This window comes from Elephas maximus, chromosome 3, assembly GCF_024166365.1.
Source record: "Elephas maximus indicus isolate mEleMax1 chromosome 3, mEleMax1 primary haplotype, whole genome shotgun sequence".
Classification (NCBI taxonomy): Eukaryota; Metazoa; Chordata; class Mammalia; order Proboscidea; family Elephantidae; genus Elephas; species Elephas maximus.
The window spans coordinates 191,759,688-191,775,524 of NC_064821.1; the positions used below are offsets into that span (position 1 = coordinate 191,759,688).

The following is a 15,837-nucleotide window of genomic DNA, read 5'->3' on the forward strand; positions in this document are numbered from 1 at the left end:
CAGGCTTAAAGGGCCATAAAGAAGAGGGCACCAGTCTGAGAGTTACCTGGAGCCTGTAGATGTTAAATCCCCACTCCTTGGCAGCCTTAGCGCTGAGGCCAGTTACCCCCGAGAGAGCTGGGGTCATTTCACCTGAAATATCAGACCCGTGAGCTCAACTAGCAGATGCCTCCTTACCCCGAATCACTGCCAGGCCTCGGGGATGAGGAAGAACAGCAACTTGTCTCACCAGTCAGAGCCCCCATCCCCTGATGCTGCAGAAGGGCCCTGGACAGACAAGAGGGCACAGGAGGTGACTTCCTGCTGCCACGGAGCCTACATCCAGCCTGGGCCCCCAAGTCCAATGCCAGGCACAAATCCTGAGTCTTGAAGGTCCTTCCACAGAGCAAAAACCACAGCAGATAAAAGGGTCTATGCCTCCAAGAATTTTCTAAATCCTCAGCCCCACCCCAAACAGCAGTCAAACACAGTAACGGTTTGATATGATTTTTTTATTAACATATAATATATTTAATAAAAAATAATATCCACTCTGGCTCTTTCCTCCATTGCAAGGGGAAGAGTGTTGAGGAGGGGCTGGCACTGCCCACCCCCAGGCATCCGGACAAGCCCTGCATCCGGGGCTCCTCTCTACCCCCTGCTTTCCAACAGGCTCTGACCTCCAGACAGACGGTTCAAAGTTACAAGTGCTTTAGGACCTCCCTTGAGCTCCCCAGGCCCACCCCTAGTGCAGAATTCAGGGGCCACCTGGACAAAACCCCTTGCTTTCTCTCATTCTTGGGATCCCTCATTCACATTAGAAAGAGGATCTGGGGGCAGAGAGTGGAGTTTCTACTGGCCAGGGGGAAGGGAGGAAAGGGACAGTGATAGGGAATGGGGCCAGGAAGAGGGATGGTGAGTGAGGAGGTCCCCTCACTGTAGCCGGTCACTGCGGAACGAATCCTCCACAGCAGGATCGGGCAGCAGGGCACAGGGGTCACTCAGCATGTTTAGCCCTTCAAGGCCCAGTGGCTCCATGTGCAGCTCATCCTCCAGCCCCAGCCCCAGCTCCAACCCTTTTGACACCTCAAAACCAGGCACTCCAGCCAGGGCTGCTGCAATCTCCTTAGAGAAACCTGGGGAGGAGTCTCCTGTGTGAGTAAAGGAAATGTGTGAGGACCCTATGCCCTGCAAACTCTTCCAAGACCCCTCAATCTCCTACGTATCACTCCTCCTTCCACTCCCATCACCATCCACACACCGCTCACCTGTGAGGATGATGTTAGGCCCTGAACCATGGCGGGAACAGTGTGTCAAGTTCTGGTGGTTGAGGGCATGAGGGTCCTGGAGGCCACCCACTGGCCCCTCGCCCCCTAAAAATCCAGGCCCTTCAGAAAAGTCGGAGGGATCCAGCACCAGGCTGGTTGATGGGTTCTCCATTCTGAACTGCTCCTGCTATGGATACACAGACAGACCTTGAAGAAGTGGGCTTCAGAACAGGGTGTTCCTGCCTGTCTTGCCTAGCCCTGCTAACATATCCCCTTTGCCCAGCAATCTTCATGGCCCCCCAGGGACAGATCCAGAGAGAGAGGGAGGAGGTAGTAACCAGAGCAACAGCAGCGAGCGCTGGGGCCCGAGGTGCCATACCTGACAGGAGAGTGTGCGTGTGTGCTAGGAAAAGAATGGGTCTAAGCATTGGCCATCAAAGAGCAAGCTGGGAAGAGTCAGCTAGGAGAGGGCCAGGGGTAGGGGAGTAGAGGCCAATGCAGGAAGAGAGGAGCCCCAAGCTGGAAGCACTATGTTAACTGGGGGGATCTCCCCTATCTTAGATTTCCCAATTGAGAATACACCAGAGACACCACTCAGTCCCCCGATCAGCCCCTCCCCTGATTCTGAGCCAGGGGCCTGGGTACTCACATTCCCCGGGCTGAAGTCACTCATTGGCCGGTGGTAAGACTGTTGCCAGTGCCCACTAGAGCCAGGTGGGCACAGTGTCCCATAGTGTGGCTGCCTTCCTGGGGGCTGCCCACCTGAGGGCTGCGCTGAGCAGGCCTGAGAGGACAGCCCTGGCTGCTGTAGAGGCTTTGGGGTAGGTGGCTGGGTGGGCAGAACCAGACTAGGGGGGCTGTATGGGTATGGGGGCAGCCGCTGGTCAGTGGGCAGTTTACTGGTGTCCAGGGGGACGCCCTGAAGAGAAGCAAGGAAAAAGGGGGAAGCTTACCCCTCAGGGTACCCCCAAGAGCAGATCTTAGGACTCCCCACTCTCAGGCTGCAACCATTCTCAATATAAACATGACGAAGCTCCAATGAGTGTCTCTGGGGTTTGGTGCCGTTACTCGAAAATGCATTATCAGGATGAAAGTGACTAATGTATGAATAATTTTGAATCTACTCCAGAAGTAAACCACTCCTAAACTTTGGTACTTTAACTATTGTTAGTAATCAAGTACTTGTGACAGACCTCACAAGTGACCGATAACACAACAGTAAAGTTGAGAACTTGTGTTCTAAAGCCTTGAAGAGGCCAGAGGGAGAGAGGGAGGGAGGAAAAAGGAAGAAAGGAGGGAGGGAAGTTAGGCTCAGTCCTGGCTCCAAAAGAACAGAGCCCTTGCTGGCCTAGCCTCAGTATTTCCTACTGGAGAGGGGACCTGAGTAAAGATGGAACATAGAACACACATTCCAGGGAACAGCAATGGAGGAGGAGGAGAAAGGAGGGCAGAGGACAGGGGATAGAAGGGCATTAAGGTAAGAAGAAAAGGGGAGGAGAGGGGGCAAAAAAGAAAAAGACGGGGGAGGCAAGTGGGGTGGGGGAACAGCTGAGAGTTTAAGCACTGAGGAAAGAGCCCTGAAGTAAGTTTTGAGTTCAACTCCCCTAACTTGTGTAAACTTGGGAAAGCCATTTTTCCTCTGGGCCCCAGTTTCCTCATCTGTAAAATCAAAGGACTAGACTCTATGATGTGAGATTCTCTGACTCTGTGAGTTCTTTGAAAGGAGGAGGAATGGGAAAGGGGATGGGACAAGGGTGAAGGCACGAAAAAAACGAACAAATGGGAGAAAAAGAAATGGGAGAGGAACAACTACCATTTTTGAGCTTGTACCTGCAGTAAGCACAGTGCTAAGTACTTTGGAAGTATTACCTTACTGGGTCCCCACAATATCATCCTGGTTTTATAGATGAGGATACTGAGGCTCATAGAAATTAAATAACTTGTCCAAGGAGACTGCTAGTAAGAGATACAGCCAGCATTTAAAGCCCAAAAGTTTAACCAACAAGGTTTACACTCTTAAGCAAAGAGGAGTTGAGATGGATAAAAGATGAGGCAAGTGAAGAGCAGAGAAAGGGGATGGATAAGAAGGGGGGGTACCAGGAGTAAGGAGACGAGGTATTTGAGGAGAGAGGGTGGGAGAGAGAGAACTTAGCAGAAGAGAAGGGGGAAGGGAGACAGACATGTAGGGAAAGCAGCCACGCATACCTGAGTGATGGAAGACAAGGTGGGTGACATTGTTGGCGAAAACTGTTTGGGCAGCTGCTGTTGGGACCTTCTGGCGTCGGCTGGGCCCGCAGGCAAAGTCAGGGGACTGAGGGGTACACGGCGGTGGCGGGGGGAGGCCCCATGGGTGGAAGGTGGGTAAGGGTGGGCGCCCAGCACAGGGGATGAAGTAGAGGAGGAGGAAGAAGAGGAGAGGGCTGGGGCACTGAGTGAGGGGTGGCCCAGGGAAGTGGTGGGCAGTGCGTGGCGGGCCCAGGAGGAGGCGGGCAGTGAGGGGTGACTGTGGGAGCCCTGGAGCTGGGGTTGAGGATTGCTCAGGGAAGCCTGGAGGTTGGGATTACTTAGGGAGGACTGCAGGGATGGGTGGCTGACAGGTGAATGAAGTCCTGCAGGCACAGACAAAAAACCAGAAATGCCAACATTACTGATGGACACTGGGCCCCTTTCCGCCTGGAATGGGTAGCAGTGACCAGACTATGGATGTGGCAACACAATGTCCTCCCTACTCTGTCCCTAACAGTGAGGTTGGCACTGCCCACCTGGGGGCTGCTCTCCATTTTCTTTCTAGGAAAAGCCACACCTACCAGTTCTCACTGGCTGAAAATTGCAGTGAGGGATTCCTGGGGTGGAGAGGTGATGGGCTGGTGTGGCAGCCACAGGCAGATCCCAGGTGCTCAAGTCTCCCTCCCCTTGTCCCTCCAGGCAGGCAGCACCCTGTGGGCACATGGCCAGGACAGCCACTCACCTGGCGCATCGTAGCCTAGGCCCAGGCCCAGGCCCCCGCTGATGCCCAGGTGGGTCATGGTGTGGGTCAAATTGGAGGTACTGTTGCCCCCACTCAGGCTGGGGTAAGCTGTCTCTTCAGGGTCCAGAGGGGTGGGCAGCGGTGGGGGAAAGCGCAGGTTGGTGAGGTCAGGCAGGGAGCCTCCCGAGTTCATGACAAGTGGGAGGGTAGGCACACTGGTAGGCTGGTCAGGGGATGGAAAGATGCTGGGGGAAGGAGATGAAAAGAAAGACATAAATGGGGGGCAGTGGTCAGGGAAGAATGGAGATCAGTCTCCCACATTTCCCTGTACTTCCTTCCTCCACCCCTTCGCACACCTCACAGAGGTACTTACTTAATTCCAGGAACTTCACAGGACCGAGGTCGGGAGGAGGATGTGGACAGCTGAGGACAGAAGGAAGAATGTGCAAAATGAGGACAGTGCTGGGTGAGGACCCTGGGAGGCCCGCCCCATGGAAAGGAGGGGGATAGTAGGTGACACCCAGTTGCCCACACTTACCTTCTTAGCATCCCATGGCTTCAGCAAATGCTTGTCATCTACCAAGTTCTCCTCAATAGCGGGGACTTGAAAGAGAAAGACTGGTGATGGGAGAGTTGGAGAAGGAGCCATAAGGTAGGACAGGAGGCAAAGGCAGGCAGGAGGGAGTCCCTCTCCCTGGCCCTGCACAAAGCCTCCAACACTAGCCCAGAAATTCAGTGCCCACAAGTGACGAGGAACACATACCTTTGGAGTCCGTTTCGCCATCTAGAAAATCTGTAAGGAAGGTGGTGGAGTTGGCTGTAGCACCCACTCGCCTACCTGCTTCAAACAAAAGCTCCATGGCTACTCTCTATCCTGGGACATGGCCACTTACCCCCGCGGCGGCTGGGAAGGACGCTGGGAGGTGTGGGGCCCGGATATGTGTCCTGGGGGTTGGGGTTCATCACACTTGTGTGAAGGGCTGAGTCAGAGCTTGTCCTGTGGGGGAAGCAGAGATGAGCTAGCATCAGTGACAGGTTTTCCTGGTCCCCAAACCCTGCCCAGCTGAGGAAAACAGTAGCTGGGCTAGGATAGGGTGAGGAAGTCAGGCCCCAGGAAACTAGAGACAAGAAAGGGATGTGGCTTAAAAGAGACAAGGGCCATTACCTGTTAAGTGCAGATGGCAGTCTAAACAACTGCCCCTTCTCTGCAGGGAAATTGCCCCAGGGCATTGTCCTGGGAAGGAAAAACAAAGTCTTGAGGAGGAAGGCTAGCAATGGATAAGAAGGTTAAGCAGCATGGGGGTTGGAAAATGTGGGGCAACCAAGGTAGAGGTGGAGAGGGCTGGACAGCCAGGATCATGCTTCTTTCTTTCTGGTTCTTTTAATGTCTCTGACCCATGAACCCCCTCCCCCAATTAATCTCAAAAATCTGGAAACTTTTCAACTTCTCTGCCAGGACAAGCTGAATGGAAATCTCGGAACCCAGCAATTCTGCTGGGCATGAGTATTGGGAGTGAGATGGACAAGGGCTGGGGTTCAGAAATCAAGGGGTGCCAGAGCACCCCCCAAACATCCACTCTTGAGAGGAAGCAGCTTTTTCACCTGCCTCCCTGCCATTCCCCTCCCCTTACACACACACCCCGACCTGGCCACAGTTCCCATTGGTCCTGCCCTGGCTGGACTGGGAGACTTGGCCACTCGTGTCAATATGGCCAAGACTGGACTCTGACCCACCTACTCCACCTCCCCCCACCCCTCCCAGCCCAGCCTTTATGGGAGGAGGTACTGTTGAAACCCTAGCCCAGCAATCCCAGTTCCCTCCAGAGACATGTCTGAGAATGGGCAGGAGATTCTATCTGCCCTGGACACTTACCTGCGCCAGGTGGACTCCGGGGGAGGAGATATGTAGGCAGGACTGTAGGGAGAACTGTCAATGTGAACAGCACCAGTTATGGAAAAAAGTGGGAAGGGGATGAAAAGAAAGAAGGACTGGAAGAGACCAAACAAACAAAAACTCATTGCCATCGAGTCAATTCCGAGTCATAGGGACGCTATAGGGCAGAGTAGAACTGCCCCATAGGGTTTCTAAGGAGCAGCTGGTAGATTTGAACTGCCGACCTTTTGGTTAGCAGCCGAGCTCTTAACCACTGTGCCACCAGGGCTCCTGAAGAGACCAGAGGAGAGAATAATGGACGTACCAGATGGGTTGTTTCAAGAAACATACCTTTCTCTTCCTCTACAAGGGGCAACAATAGGGTCAAAGAATAGAAGACAAGAAGGAAATCAGACCTAAAGGAGCTAAAAAAATACAGGAGGAATATCTGGGCAGGGTTTGGGGCAAACAGGTCTGTGGAGGCCTCAGAGACTGAAAGCTAAGGGCAAAACTGCAAGGAGAAAGTAAGGAGGAGTGTAAGGAGGAGTGACCAGACCCCCTCTGGCAAGAGACATATCAGGTAGCCCTGTCTCTGGCAACAAAGAGCGAGCTGAAGTGAGGCAGTCAGAGTCAGCCAGAGATGGAGGGCATAGTCTCAGGAACAGCAAGTCCCTGTCACAGGAGCCAATGCTGACACATGGGCCAAATGGTCACTTTTCAAGGAAGCTGGGTAAAAGACAGCTCCTAGAAAAGGAAAGGACTGAAGAAAGAACAACACTTAAAGCCCCTTCCTACCATGACCCCCTAAGGAAGCCCATCCTGCCACCCTTCAGACCCCTAAACCCTCTGTGAAGGATATGTGGCGGGGGTAGCGGCGGAGTGGGGATGCCATTCTGCGGGGATCTCGTTGTACCCGTTCTACCAGCCCATGGTGCCGAGTGCTCCGAGATGAATCCAGAGGTGAGTGAAGGGGGCTCTGCCAAAAGGGACAGGTGCATCAAATCAGCAGGGAAAGCTGCCTAAGAGCTTCTGCTCCTCCCTGGCTGGTGTCCACTCACCTGGAACTCAGCCAGGCCACAGCCAATCTGGTTAACATTGGGCAGAGAACCACCATAATGGGAGCTCCTTGTGTATGCCAGTCGCAGTCTTTGGGCCTGTAACTGAGAGATGAAGGACAAATGGGAATGTCAGGGGAGGGTTCCGAGCACTGTTCTCTTTGGCCACCCTTACCATCCCTGTCATCAGGCTATGATGCTGCTGCTGCTTTTAGGAGCTTTTTAGGAAAAAAAAAAAAAAAAGTGAGTGCTGGGGAAAAGGCCCACTGAGACCTAATGCAAACAATCTACCCCAGCCTTTCTACAGCCTACCCTCATCAATGAAATCACTACTGTTTGGCATCACCCTGCCTGGCAAGGCCTGACACTCTGCTCAGGGATTGTCCCAGTTGGCATCAGTCTAAGCAGAGTCCCTGAGGGGCTTCTAGGAACCCCTAGGCTAGTCACATGGCTTAACTCCTAGGGAGAAGTGCCTATTAGGTGACTCTGCTTTCCCTTCCAGATGTGTCTGGGACTAATTGGAAGATGAGGGGAGGGCCACAGGTGGATGCCACAGAGCTATTACTGGCAGCCTCTTTCCTGCCTACTAAGCCCTGCCACTTGCCCAGAACATCCAAGGAATGATGGCTTTCCTAGCTAGAAAACAGTGCCAAAACCTAAGTGACATTCTTCCACCGCATCCTAAGGACCCTGCATTGGCAGGAAGACTGGAGAATGAGACTGGGAGAGGAAATCCTGGTCCAGAGCCATTTCCCTAGGCTCACCTCCACTTTGGGGAGATATGCCTAGAGCAAGAGTGAGACACTACAACCCTCATCCTGGCATGGTTTTAGTCTGTCTACAGACCTCCTGTAGATAGGTGCTCACCTCTGTGAGAGGTGAGCACCTACTTCTGAGGCTCAGCCACTGCCATTAGCCAAAAAAACAGATCCAGGGCAAGGCCATGGGGAGGAAGAGTAAGTTCCAGGAGCTTCTAGGGTCACACTGTTGTACCTAGGCCAACATCAGAACTGACTTTCTATTCCAAGAAGTTACCCCGGGGTGTTCAGTGAGCACTATGCTGACCTCTAGACCACTTCAAGACTGTTACTAATATATACAGCAATCCCAGCCTCTAAGTAGAATAGGCCCCCATGACCGTATCTGCCTCAAGTGAGCCCTTCCAGATGGCCAGATAAAAGGCTGAGCCCCTGATCTCTTATCTCTATTTCTGAACTCTTGGGTCCTCAGACCCTGGCCATATGTGCCCATTACACTTTTTTGTGCATCAGCCACCCATTGGGGCAAGTGGGTGGAAGGGTGGTGTGCCTTTTGACAAACTAAGATACGACAAGATAAAAACCCCCGTTTGAGTTTCTCACAGTCTTTATTTCTTTACACATATAAGCCCTAAGGCCCTACCATACCTCTGCTAGAGTCATAATCCAGAGGACAGGGCCTCCAGCTGTCAGCTGCACTCTGGCCTCTTTCCCAACCTCTTCCCTCTTCCCCCACCATGATCAAAAACTCCTAAAGGGGAGCAGTCAAAAATTAAATCATGATCCTCACGGTGGTTAGAGTGATGGGCATGCACGCACACGCACGCACGTGCACACACACACACTAGATTTGGTTCCCCACATGACTCTTTCTGTCCCAACTCCCCAGAAACTGGGGCACATGGTCCCTAGAGACTCAAAGAGGGAAAACACACACACACACAAAAACTAACAAAGTCAAGGGAGGTACACACAAAAATACAATCAGTCAGAGTCACAGTCATAGAGAGATGCCATCTTAGACCAGTAAAAAGAGCCCTGAAATGTGTTTATGTGCTACCATTTCTTCTCAAATTCATTCTCACTCCCTGCCATGAGAGATCACTGCAATACTCCAACCTGCTGTCTTGAGAGTAACGTGTCCCTAAATTACCACTAGATATCAGTTGAGCGAACTCCCACCCCGTTGCCTCTGACATCCGGCCCTAGAAAGCAAGAAACCAGGGCCCAAGGGGCTTCAGAGGCAGCTCTGCCAGGGTGCCTTCTTTCTGGAACTTCCTAGGAATGAAGATTTCCTACACAAAGTACCCAATAAACTGACTCACAAGGCAACCATCTCCCTAGAAAGCTCTCCAAACCAACGGGTTCCACATAACCTATAGCCAACTGGTTACTCGGTTTCAGGACTCAAAGCCCCACCTCTCCTCCAACGCTGCCAGGGCAAAATACCAAGTACCAGTCTGTGAGCAATGGATCTCACCTTCATTCATGTCAGGAAACCACAAAAAGTATTTGAAAAAGGAAGCAAAGGGACGGGACGCAGGAGGGGACTTCCTGCCCCACTATACCCAGCGCTGCTCTTCAAACCATTCAAGGGGCCTTTTCCCGGAGATACCAAAGTACTGAACAGTGGCACAGCAGGGCAGGGGGACCAACTTAGAGATCATCGACTCAGAGAAGACAGGCTAGGGACAAGAAGTCCATCTACCCAACCTATAACCCAATATCGGGGATGCTTCAGTAGAATCCCCGCGCGAACTGAGGGATGCACAAGGGCCACCCACCTCCTACCTCCGCCCGGCCTCAGGGGACCATCCCCACCCCCACTGCACACTCCCGCCTCACGTACTCGGCCCCCAGTCGCTCCCACATCCCCAGTCTCTCCAGTGCTTCGGCCACCCCCCGCAAAATCCATCTTCCTACCCCTGAGCCCGCACCTCCCAGACGGCGGCTCCCGCTGCCCCGTTCCGCCTCCTTCACCGCGGCTCCCGCCCCCGCTCCGCCCCGCCTCTCAGCTCCCGGCTCTCGGCTCCGTAACTGCTCTGCTTCACTCCCGCTCCCCGGCGCGGCCCCTCACCCGGGTGGAGCCGATGTCCATCATCACCTCCTCGAAGGCCGCCGTCTCCTCGGCCTGACGCTGCTTCTGCAGCGCGATCTTCTCACTAAACTTACGCGGATTGGAAGCCGAGGCCGTAGCCGAGCCGGGCCCGTTCGCTCCCGATGTCGCCATCTTCCTCCCCTGTCCCACCCCGCCACCCTCCCAGTACAAGCCACGGCCTCCGCCGCCGGCTCCGGCCCGGCTCCTCCAGCCGTAGCCGCCGCCACCGCCGCCTCAGCGAGCACCGCGAACCGGCCCCAGCCTAGCCCTGACCTGTTGTGCGCGGAGGCCGCCGGGAACTGTAGTTTGTTTACTTGACTTCTTCACCTCCCTAGTCACGCAACACGGAAAGGAAATGGACACCATTTCCCAGCAGCCCCGTTGACTCCGGGAACTGGGCACTTTGCTCCTCCCACTCGGCTACTCCCTGCGCGGGGCAAGCTGGGAAGAGTAGTTCTGAATTGGTCCCAAGATTACGAATCCGCAGGGCAGAGGAATTAAGGAGAGGGAAGGGAAGAGGTGGAGACAAAGCGGGAAGAAGAAAAGGGCGAAGGAGTAAAGATTTGGTCATCTTCAGGGAAGGGAACCAGAGAGGCCTGAATAAAAACAGACCAATGATCTTCAAACAACTGTAAACATTTGGGATTCAGGTCCCCTCAAGCATGCCCACCCCTTTCCCAAGACAAATGTATCAGATACGGTACAGATTTATAGAAACATCTTTTATTTGGATAACACATCCCAAAACAGGTCAGTTAGTAAAATAGATTCTAGAGAATATGGCCTTTATGCACAGCTTTCTCTCCCCAAAAATAACTCCAGGGGTGAGATTCCCCCTGCCCCCTTAGGCTCCTCTGATATAAAAAAGTTTTGGCAGCTCAGTGTTTATCATCTGGCCATGGGGACTACGTCCACGTCCTGTATCCCTACGGTGCAGCAGCAGTAGGAGGCTCTGCCAACCCTCCCCACCTCCAAACTGAGCCAACAAACATTTCTGCCCCACCCTAGAATCCAGGACTAAAATCAAGAGAAAGCAGGTCCCCTTCACTGAGGTGCTGGGCAGGGCTCAGTGCCATAACTGTGCTTTGAGAAACAGGGAGGGTATTTATTTGGCACTTTGAAAATAGGGGAGTGAACAGGAATGGAGAGGCCAGAGAAGGTACCAAAAGTGGCTGAAAGAGGCCATTTTGGCACTAGCCCCCTGGGAAAAGGGAAGAGGGAGACATAAGAGTAGGAGTTAAGAAAAATAGGAGGGTCAACTCCAAGTGGCAGAGTGCTGAAATGTGCTAGAACCAAGTGGACTGCTAACTCTGGGACTATGCCCTATCCATACCTCTACCCCATAGTAGTTGGGTGCCCACCCCCAGCCTCTTCAGTGTCAGTTTGCCTTTGTGTGTAGTGTCTAGCCCCTAATCTCAACAGTCAGTGTCTTCCCTAATTCTAAATTCTCTTATAGTCATCTCTTGTCCCTTGGGCCTGGGGCCAGGCTGTTGTCTGCCTACTTCCCTCTCATTGATTATATAGCCCCCAAAGGTTCTATCCCTAGCTCCTGGAGAACTCTTTGGTCCTCAGTGCCTCCCTTCCCCATTCCTGCCTATTATATATACACTTGGGCAGGGTGTGAGGGAGGCAGGGAGAGAGAGCAGGGGCCCCTGCTACCTAACCTCCCCTGCCCCTTTCTGGAGCCCCCTAGACTTGGATGAAGAGCAGGCCGGTGAGCAAGGCAAAGCCTGCTAGAAGCAGAATGACCTTGAGGATCCTCTGCTCAGAAGTGGCTAGCTCCTGTGGCAGGATCTCCAGAAAGGTGATATAGAGGAAGGTGCCAGCTGCCATGCCCTCGAGCACAGACTGGGCCAGCTGGTGAAGTGGCCCGGCCGACTCTGCCAGAGCTGCACCCAGCCCGATGCCCAGGGGTGTCATACATGAGAAGAGGATTCCACAGCCAGCCACCACCTGTGCCCGCAGGTGGCTTTGCAGCAGCCGCAGGGATAGGCTGACCGCCAGGATACCCTTGTGGAGCAGTAGAGCCAAGCACAGCTCCATGGCCCGAGCCCGGTCTCGCTGTAGCCCCACTGCGAGCCCCTCGAACACCGAGTGCAGGGCTAAGGAGAAGACCAGGACACAGGCACGGAGGGCTGAGGGTGCTGCTGAGACTCCACTTGCCTGTGGGACCCCTGGCCCATCATGCCAGTGCTGTGGCCCACCATTCACTCTTCCCAGCAGAGCTCTCGTCTCCTCCCGAGGTGGGGGACCCGACTGCTCCTTGTAAGCCAGTGTGATCTGCTCCATCACCAGGACCAGGAAGAAGCCCATGGCCAGGATGAACTCCTGCAGGGGGAACTGGAGCTGTGGGCAGAGGAGGCAGCAAGGAGCTCAGGAGACAGGCCAAGAATGTGTAGGGGAAGTAAGCTGCAGAATCTGGTAGAAGCCCAGTTGCACTGACCTGGGATCCTACACAAACACAGGGCCACTCTCAGTCACACAAAGATAGAGTCACTTGATGACATGGGCACAAAGTGATAGAAAATCACAAAGATTATTCTGTCACCATGTTATACGTAAGGAACCCTGGTGGTGCAGCAGTTAAACACTTGCAAAAGGTAGCAAGTTTGAACCCACCAGTGACTCTGTGGGAGAAAGATGTGGCAGTCTGCTTCTGTAAAGATTACAACCTTGGAGATCCTACGGGGCAGTTCTACTCTGTAGAGTAGAACCTTATGGGGCAGTTCTTTCTCCCATGGAGCAGCTGGTGGGTTCAAACTGCTGACCTTTTGTTTTGCAGCCGAGCATTTAACAACAGCACACCAGTGCTCCTTACATATAACCCATTGCCTATTAATGTCAAGTGGATTCTGAAATTGCCCAGTAAGGTTTCCAAGGCTGTAAATCTTTACGGAAACAGACTGCCACATCTTTCTCCAGTGGAGGTAGCTGGTGGGTTTGAACTGCCAACCTTTTGGTTAGCAGCTGAGCATTTAACCACTGTGCCACCAGGGCTCCTTATATTTAACATAATGACATGATAATCTGAGTGATTACTGTGTATCACTTTGTATTTGCTATGATTCTGAAGAGACTCAAATGCAACAGGTTATGTTATATGCAGACAAGGGCTTCTCAACTTTGGTGCTATAGACATTTTGGATCAGAAAATTCTTTGTTGTGGGGGGCCTAATCTTGTGCATTGTAGGATGTCTGGCAGCACCCCTGGCCTCTACCTACTAGATGCCAGTAGCAATCCCTCCTGCTCCAGTTGTGACAACCAAAAGTGGCTCCAGACTATCAAATGCTCACCGGAGGGCAAAATCACCTCCAGTTGAGAGTCACTGATGTACATGTACATAAAATGTCCCATATAGTCACACAAACACAGGGCCACACATGGGCGCAGCTTCTCAAACATACACAGTGCCATGTGAGACATTCAGAGACATTCAGCCTAGGCTTACACACAGTCACATGAAGACACAGGGTCGCTCAGTAACAACACATAGAGAGTTACATCCAGTGTTACTTCCTCAGTCTTTGGGAAAGAGAGGAGGGAAAACAGGATGTTTTCTGGCACCACCACCTAGCTGTCTCTTTTTTTCCTATAATGAGCCTTTCCTATGCCTTAGATTTGATCCTTCCCCACATCCCCTTTCCTTGGGCTATAAACTTTTTGGTCAGCAACACCAGACTCCTGAGAATTGCCTTCCACAGTTCCTAGGACTGCAGAAACCCCTATTCCCAGTCCTTCAGGAAAGTGGTGGAAGCCACTTTATTCCTGAAGCACTATTAACTTCCTGGAGGCTAAAACAGAAAACCCACAGAGTAGATCACACACGGTCATAAGGTTCCTCATACTGTCTCATAGGGGTCTGGACTGGGTAGTGGGGAAAGGAGCCCACAGAAAGCCTTGTGCCCTGTACCCAAAATTACAATTCATAAGGTCACACACCAAGAACCTGCCATACAGTCATCGAGTGACACTTGAACTGATCCATACAATGCACCGCTCCTAAACGTTGAATACTCCCAGCACACGGGGTCACATACAGCCTGGCCAGTGCTCACCGTCACGTGCAGGGCCCCCAGGGCCTCATTTATGGCAGCCAGGTAATCAGGCAGCAGGTCCAGGAGACAGGTGGCCAGAAAAACGCCTCCTGCGAAGCAGCTTACAAGGCTCAGGGCTTTCTGTCGGGAGGCTGGGCAGGAGTGGAGTACAGGGCAGAATGAGCAAGTGAACCCCCTCCAGCCCCTACTACCCTAACTCAACCAATGGCTACTCTTGTCTTCCCATCCTTCGGTTGCCTCCCCCAGCCCCAGGGCTTTCACTGCTCCAAGACTCAGAACTTTCATGGCAGCAAGGGAAGAGACTTACTTGAGGCTTCATGGTTAGCTCCTGGCCGGCGCAATACACAGATGGGCACCAGACTGCAGACGAGGGTGAGCACCAGTAGCAGCACCAGAGCCCCTAACTTCACCTCCAGTCCTACAGGTACTGGAGGCTCTGATGCCACTGCCTCAGGGCGCCACACCAGAAGCTCGGGCTCTCCCCAGGGCCCCATAGTAGCTGTGGTAGTTCCAATGACTCTCAGACCTAGGAAAAGACTACAGTGGGTGGGGAATGGTCATTAAAGGAGAGATAAGGGCCAAAGTAAGGGGAAGGCTGGTCAAAAGAGTGCTGCTCCTTCCTCACCCCAGCCACTTTCTGACCTCCCCCAACCCAAGGTGACTGATCCACTCTGTACAGGGGAACATTCCTCTTCCTCCTCCTCAGACTTTAGCCCTCCCTAGTGACTTATTCAGGGACCTAGCAAAGGGGAAACTGAGGCATGAGAAGGATTTTATGAATATCTCATTACTCTTTCACTGGCGCTTCCAGAGAACTAGGGGCTGCCTCCAAACAGACCCCAGAGCTAGGGTCCTCTAAGGCAAGTAGAGGTCAGGCCCCTACCCTAGTAAGGGGTAGCTGAAGCGAAGGGCGCTCGGGGCGGTGGAGGGTGTCCCGGGTAGGATTCGTGGACCACCTGGACAGGAGGAATTTGGGTGCTGGATCGCCCTCCCGCTCCCATTTCCCCAGCGCCATCTCCCCGAAAGCAGAGAACGAGCGCTTCACGCCACAGGCTGGGACGTCTAGACAAATGGCCAAAGACGGGTTCTGGGGTCTGGGGTCCCGGGGTGGGCTGAGAGGACACTGAGGGCGGTGTCTGGAAGTCCGGACTCCGGGAGGCGAGGTTGACGCCGCCAGGGTCCCGGGAAACAGATGAAGAATGGCGAGAACTGTAACTCCGGCTCCCAGGCCTTAGGAGGCCTGGGCGGCTAGCCCCGAGCCCTACCCCCGAGAGCACGCACTCACCTCGCTAGGGGCTCTCTACATGGTATCCGCTCGGTTCCGGCCTCAAGTCGGGAATTCCCGCCCCCTCCTCATTCCTTTCTCCCCGCCCCCCCACCCAGCCTCTGCGTACCCGCCCCCGGCTACCAATGGCAGCGCGGCAGGGGCGGGGCCAGCCGGGAGTGACGGGTATTAGGAGCAATCAGAGGTCGGCGGCGGGAGGCGGGCGGAGGAGGGGGCGAGCCGAGAGTGAGAGAGCTAGGGAGGGGACGAGAAGAGGACTCGGGGTGCGAACCTGGGGCGCAGCTGTGGGGGTTTGGTGGGCCCGAGCTGGGTGGTGAATAAATTGGTCATTTGGGAGATTTTTTAAAGAGGAAGCTAGAGTTTCAGCGGGCAAGGCTGGTGCTTCTTCGCTTGCCCTAACTCTGTCTCCCCCACCCCCACCCCACATTTCCACCCCCACCCCACATTTCCAAGCCTTTCGCCCCACGTCTACTTCCAGGACTTCTGCCTGGCCTTGG

General features: G+C 53.7%; 2 protein-coding genes across 5 annotated transcripts; both read right to left on the reverse strand.

Annotated features, from left to right (window-relative positions):
* Positions 1-478: 478 nt before the first annotated feature.
* CRTC2 (CREB regulated transcription coactivator 2) lies at positions 479-10,277 on the reverse strand. Of its 3 annotated transcripts, none has more exons than XM_049880577.1 (14): positions 9,979-10,277; positions 7,147-7,248; positions 6,946-7,064; positions 6,089-6,148; positions 5,381-5,449; positions 5,109-5,212; positions 4,979-5,008; positions 4,754-4,833; positions 4,589-4,638; positions 4,216-4,460; positions 3,453-3,856; positions 1,897-2,166; positions 1,248-1,431; positions 479-1,130 (listed from the first exon to the last, which is right to left on the reverse strand). In XM_049880577.1, the coding sequence occupies exons 1-14, from the start codon at positions 10,129-10,131 to the stop codon at positions 913-915; spliced, it is 2,088 nt and encodes a 695-aa protein (XP_049736534.1). In that variant the 5' UTR covers positions 10,132-10,277; the 3' UTR covers positions 479-912. The 3 variants fall into 3 exon arrangements, with proteins under 3 accessions (XP_049736534.1, XP_049736535.1, XP_049736533.1); XM_049880578.1 differs by having other exon boundaries at positions 1,248-1,434; positions 4,754-4,818; positions 9,979-10,276; XM_049880576.1 differs by having other exon boundaries at positions 1,248-1,434; positions 9,979-10,276.
* A 431-nt stretch (positions 10,278-10,708) lies between these two features.
* SLC39A1 (solute carrier family 39 member 1) lies at positions 10,709-15,406 on the reverse strand. 2 transcript variants are annotated; one of them, XM_049880579.1, is made up of 4 exons: positions 15,341-15,406; positions 14,363-14,592; positions 14,056-14,186; positions 10,709-12,345 (listed from the first exon to the last, which is right to left on the reverse strand). In XM_049880579.1, the coding sequence occupies exons 2-4, from the start codon at positions 14,547-14,549 to the stop codon at positions 11,689-11,691; spliced, it is 975 nt and encodes a 324-aa protein (XP_049736536.1). In that variant the 5' UTR covers positions 14,550-14,592; positions 15,341-15,406; the 3' UTR covers positions 10,709-11,688. The 2 variants fall into 2 exon arrangements, with proteins under 2 accessions (XP_049736536.1, XP_049736538.1); XM_049880581.1 differs by having other exon boundaries at positions 14,363-14,581; positions 15,341-15,387.
* Positions 15,407-15,837: the final 431 nt, after the last annotated feature.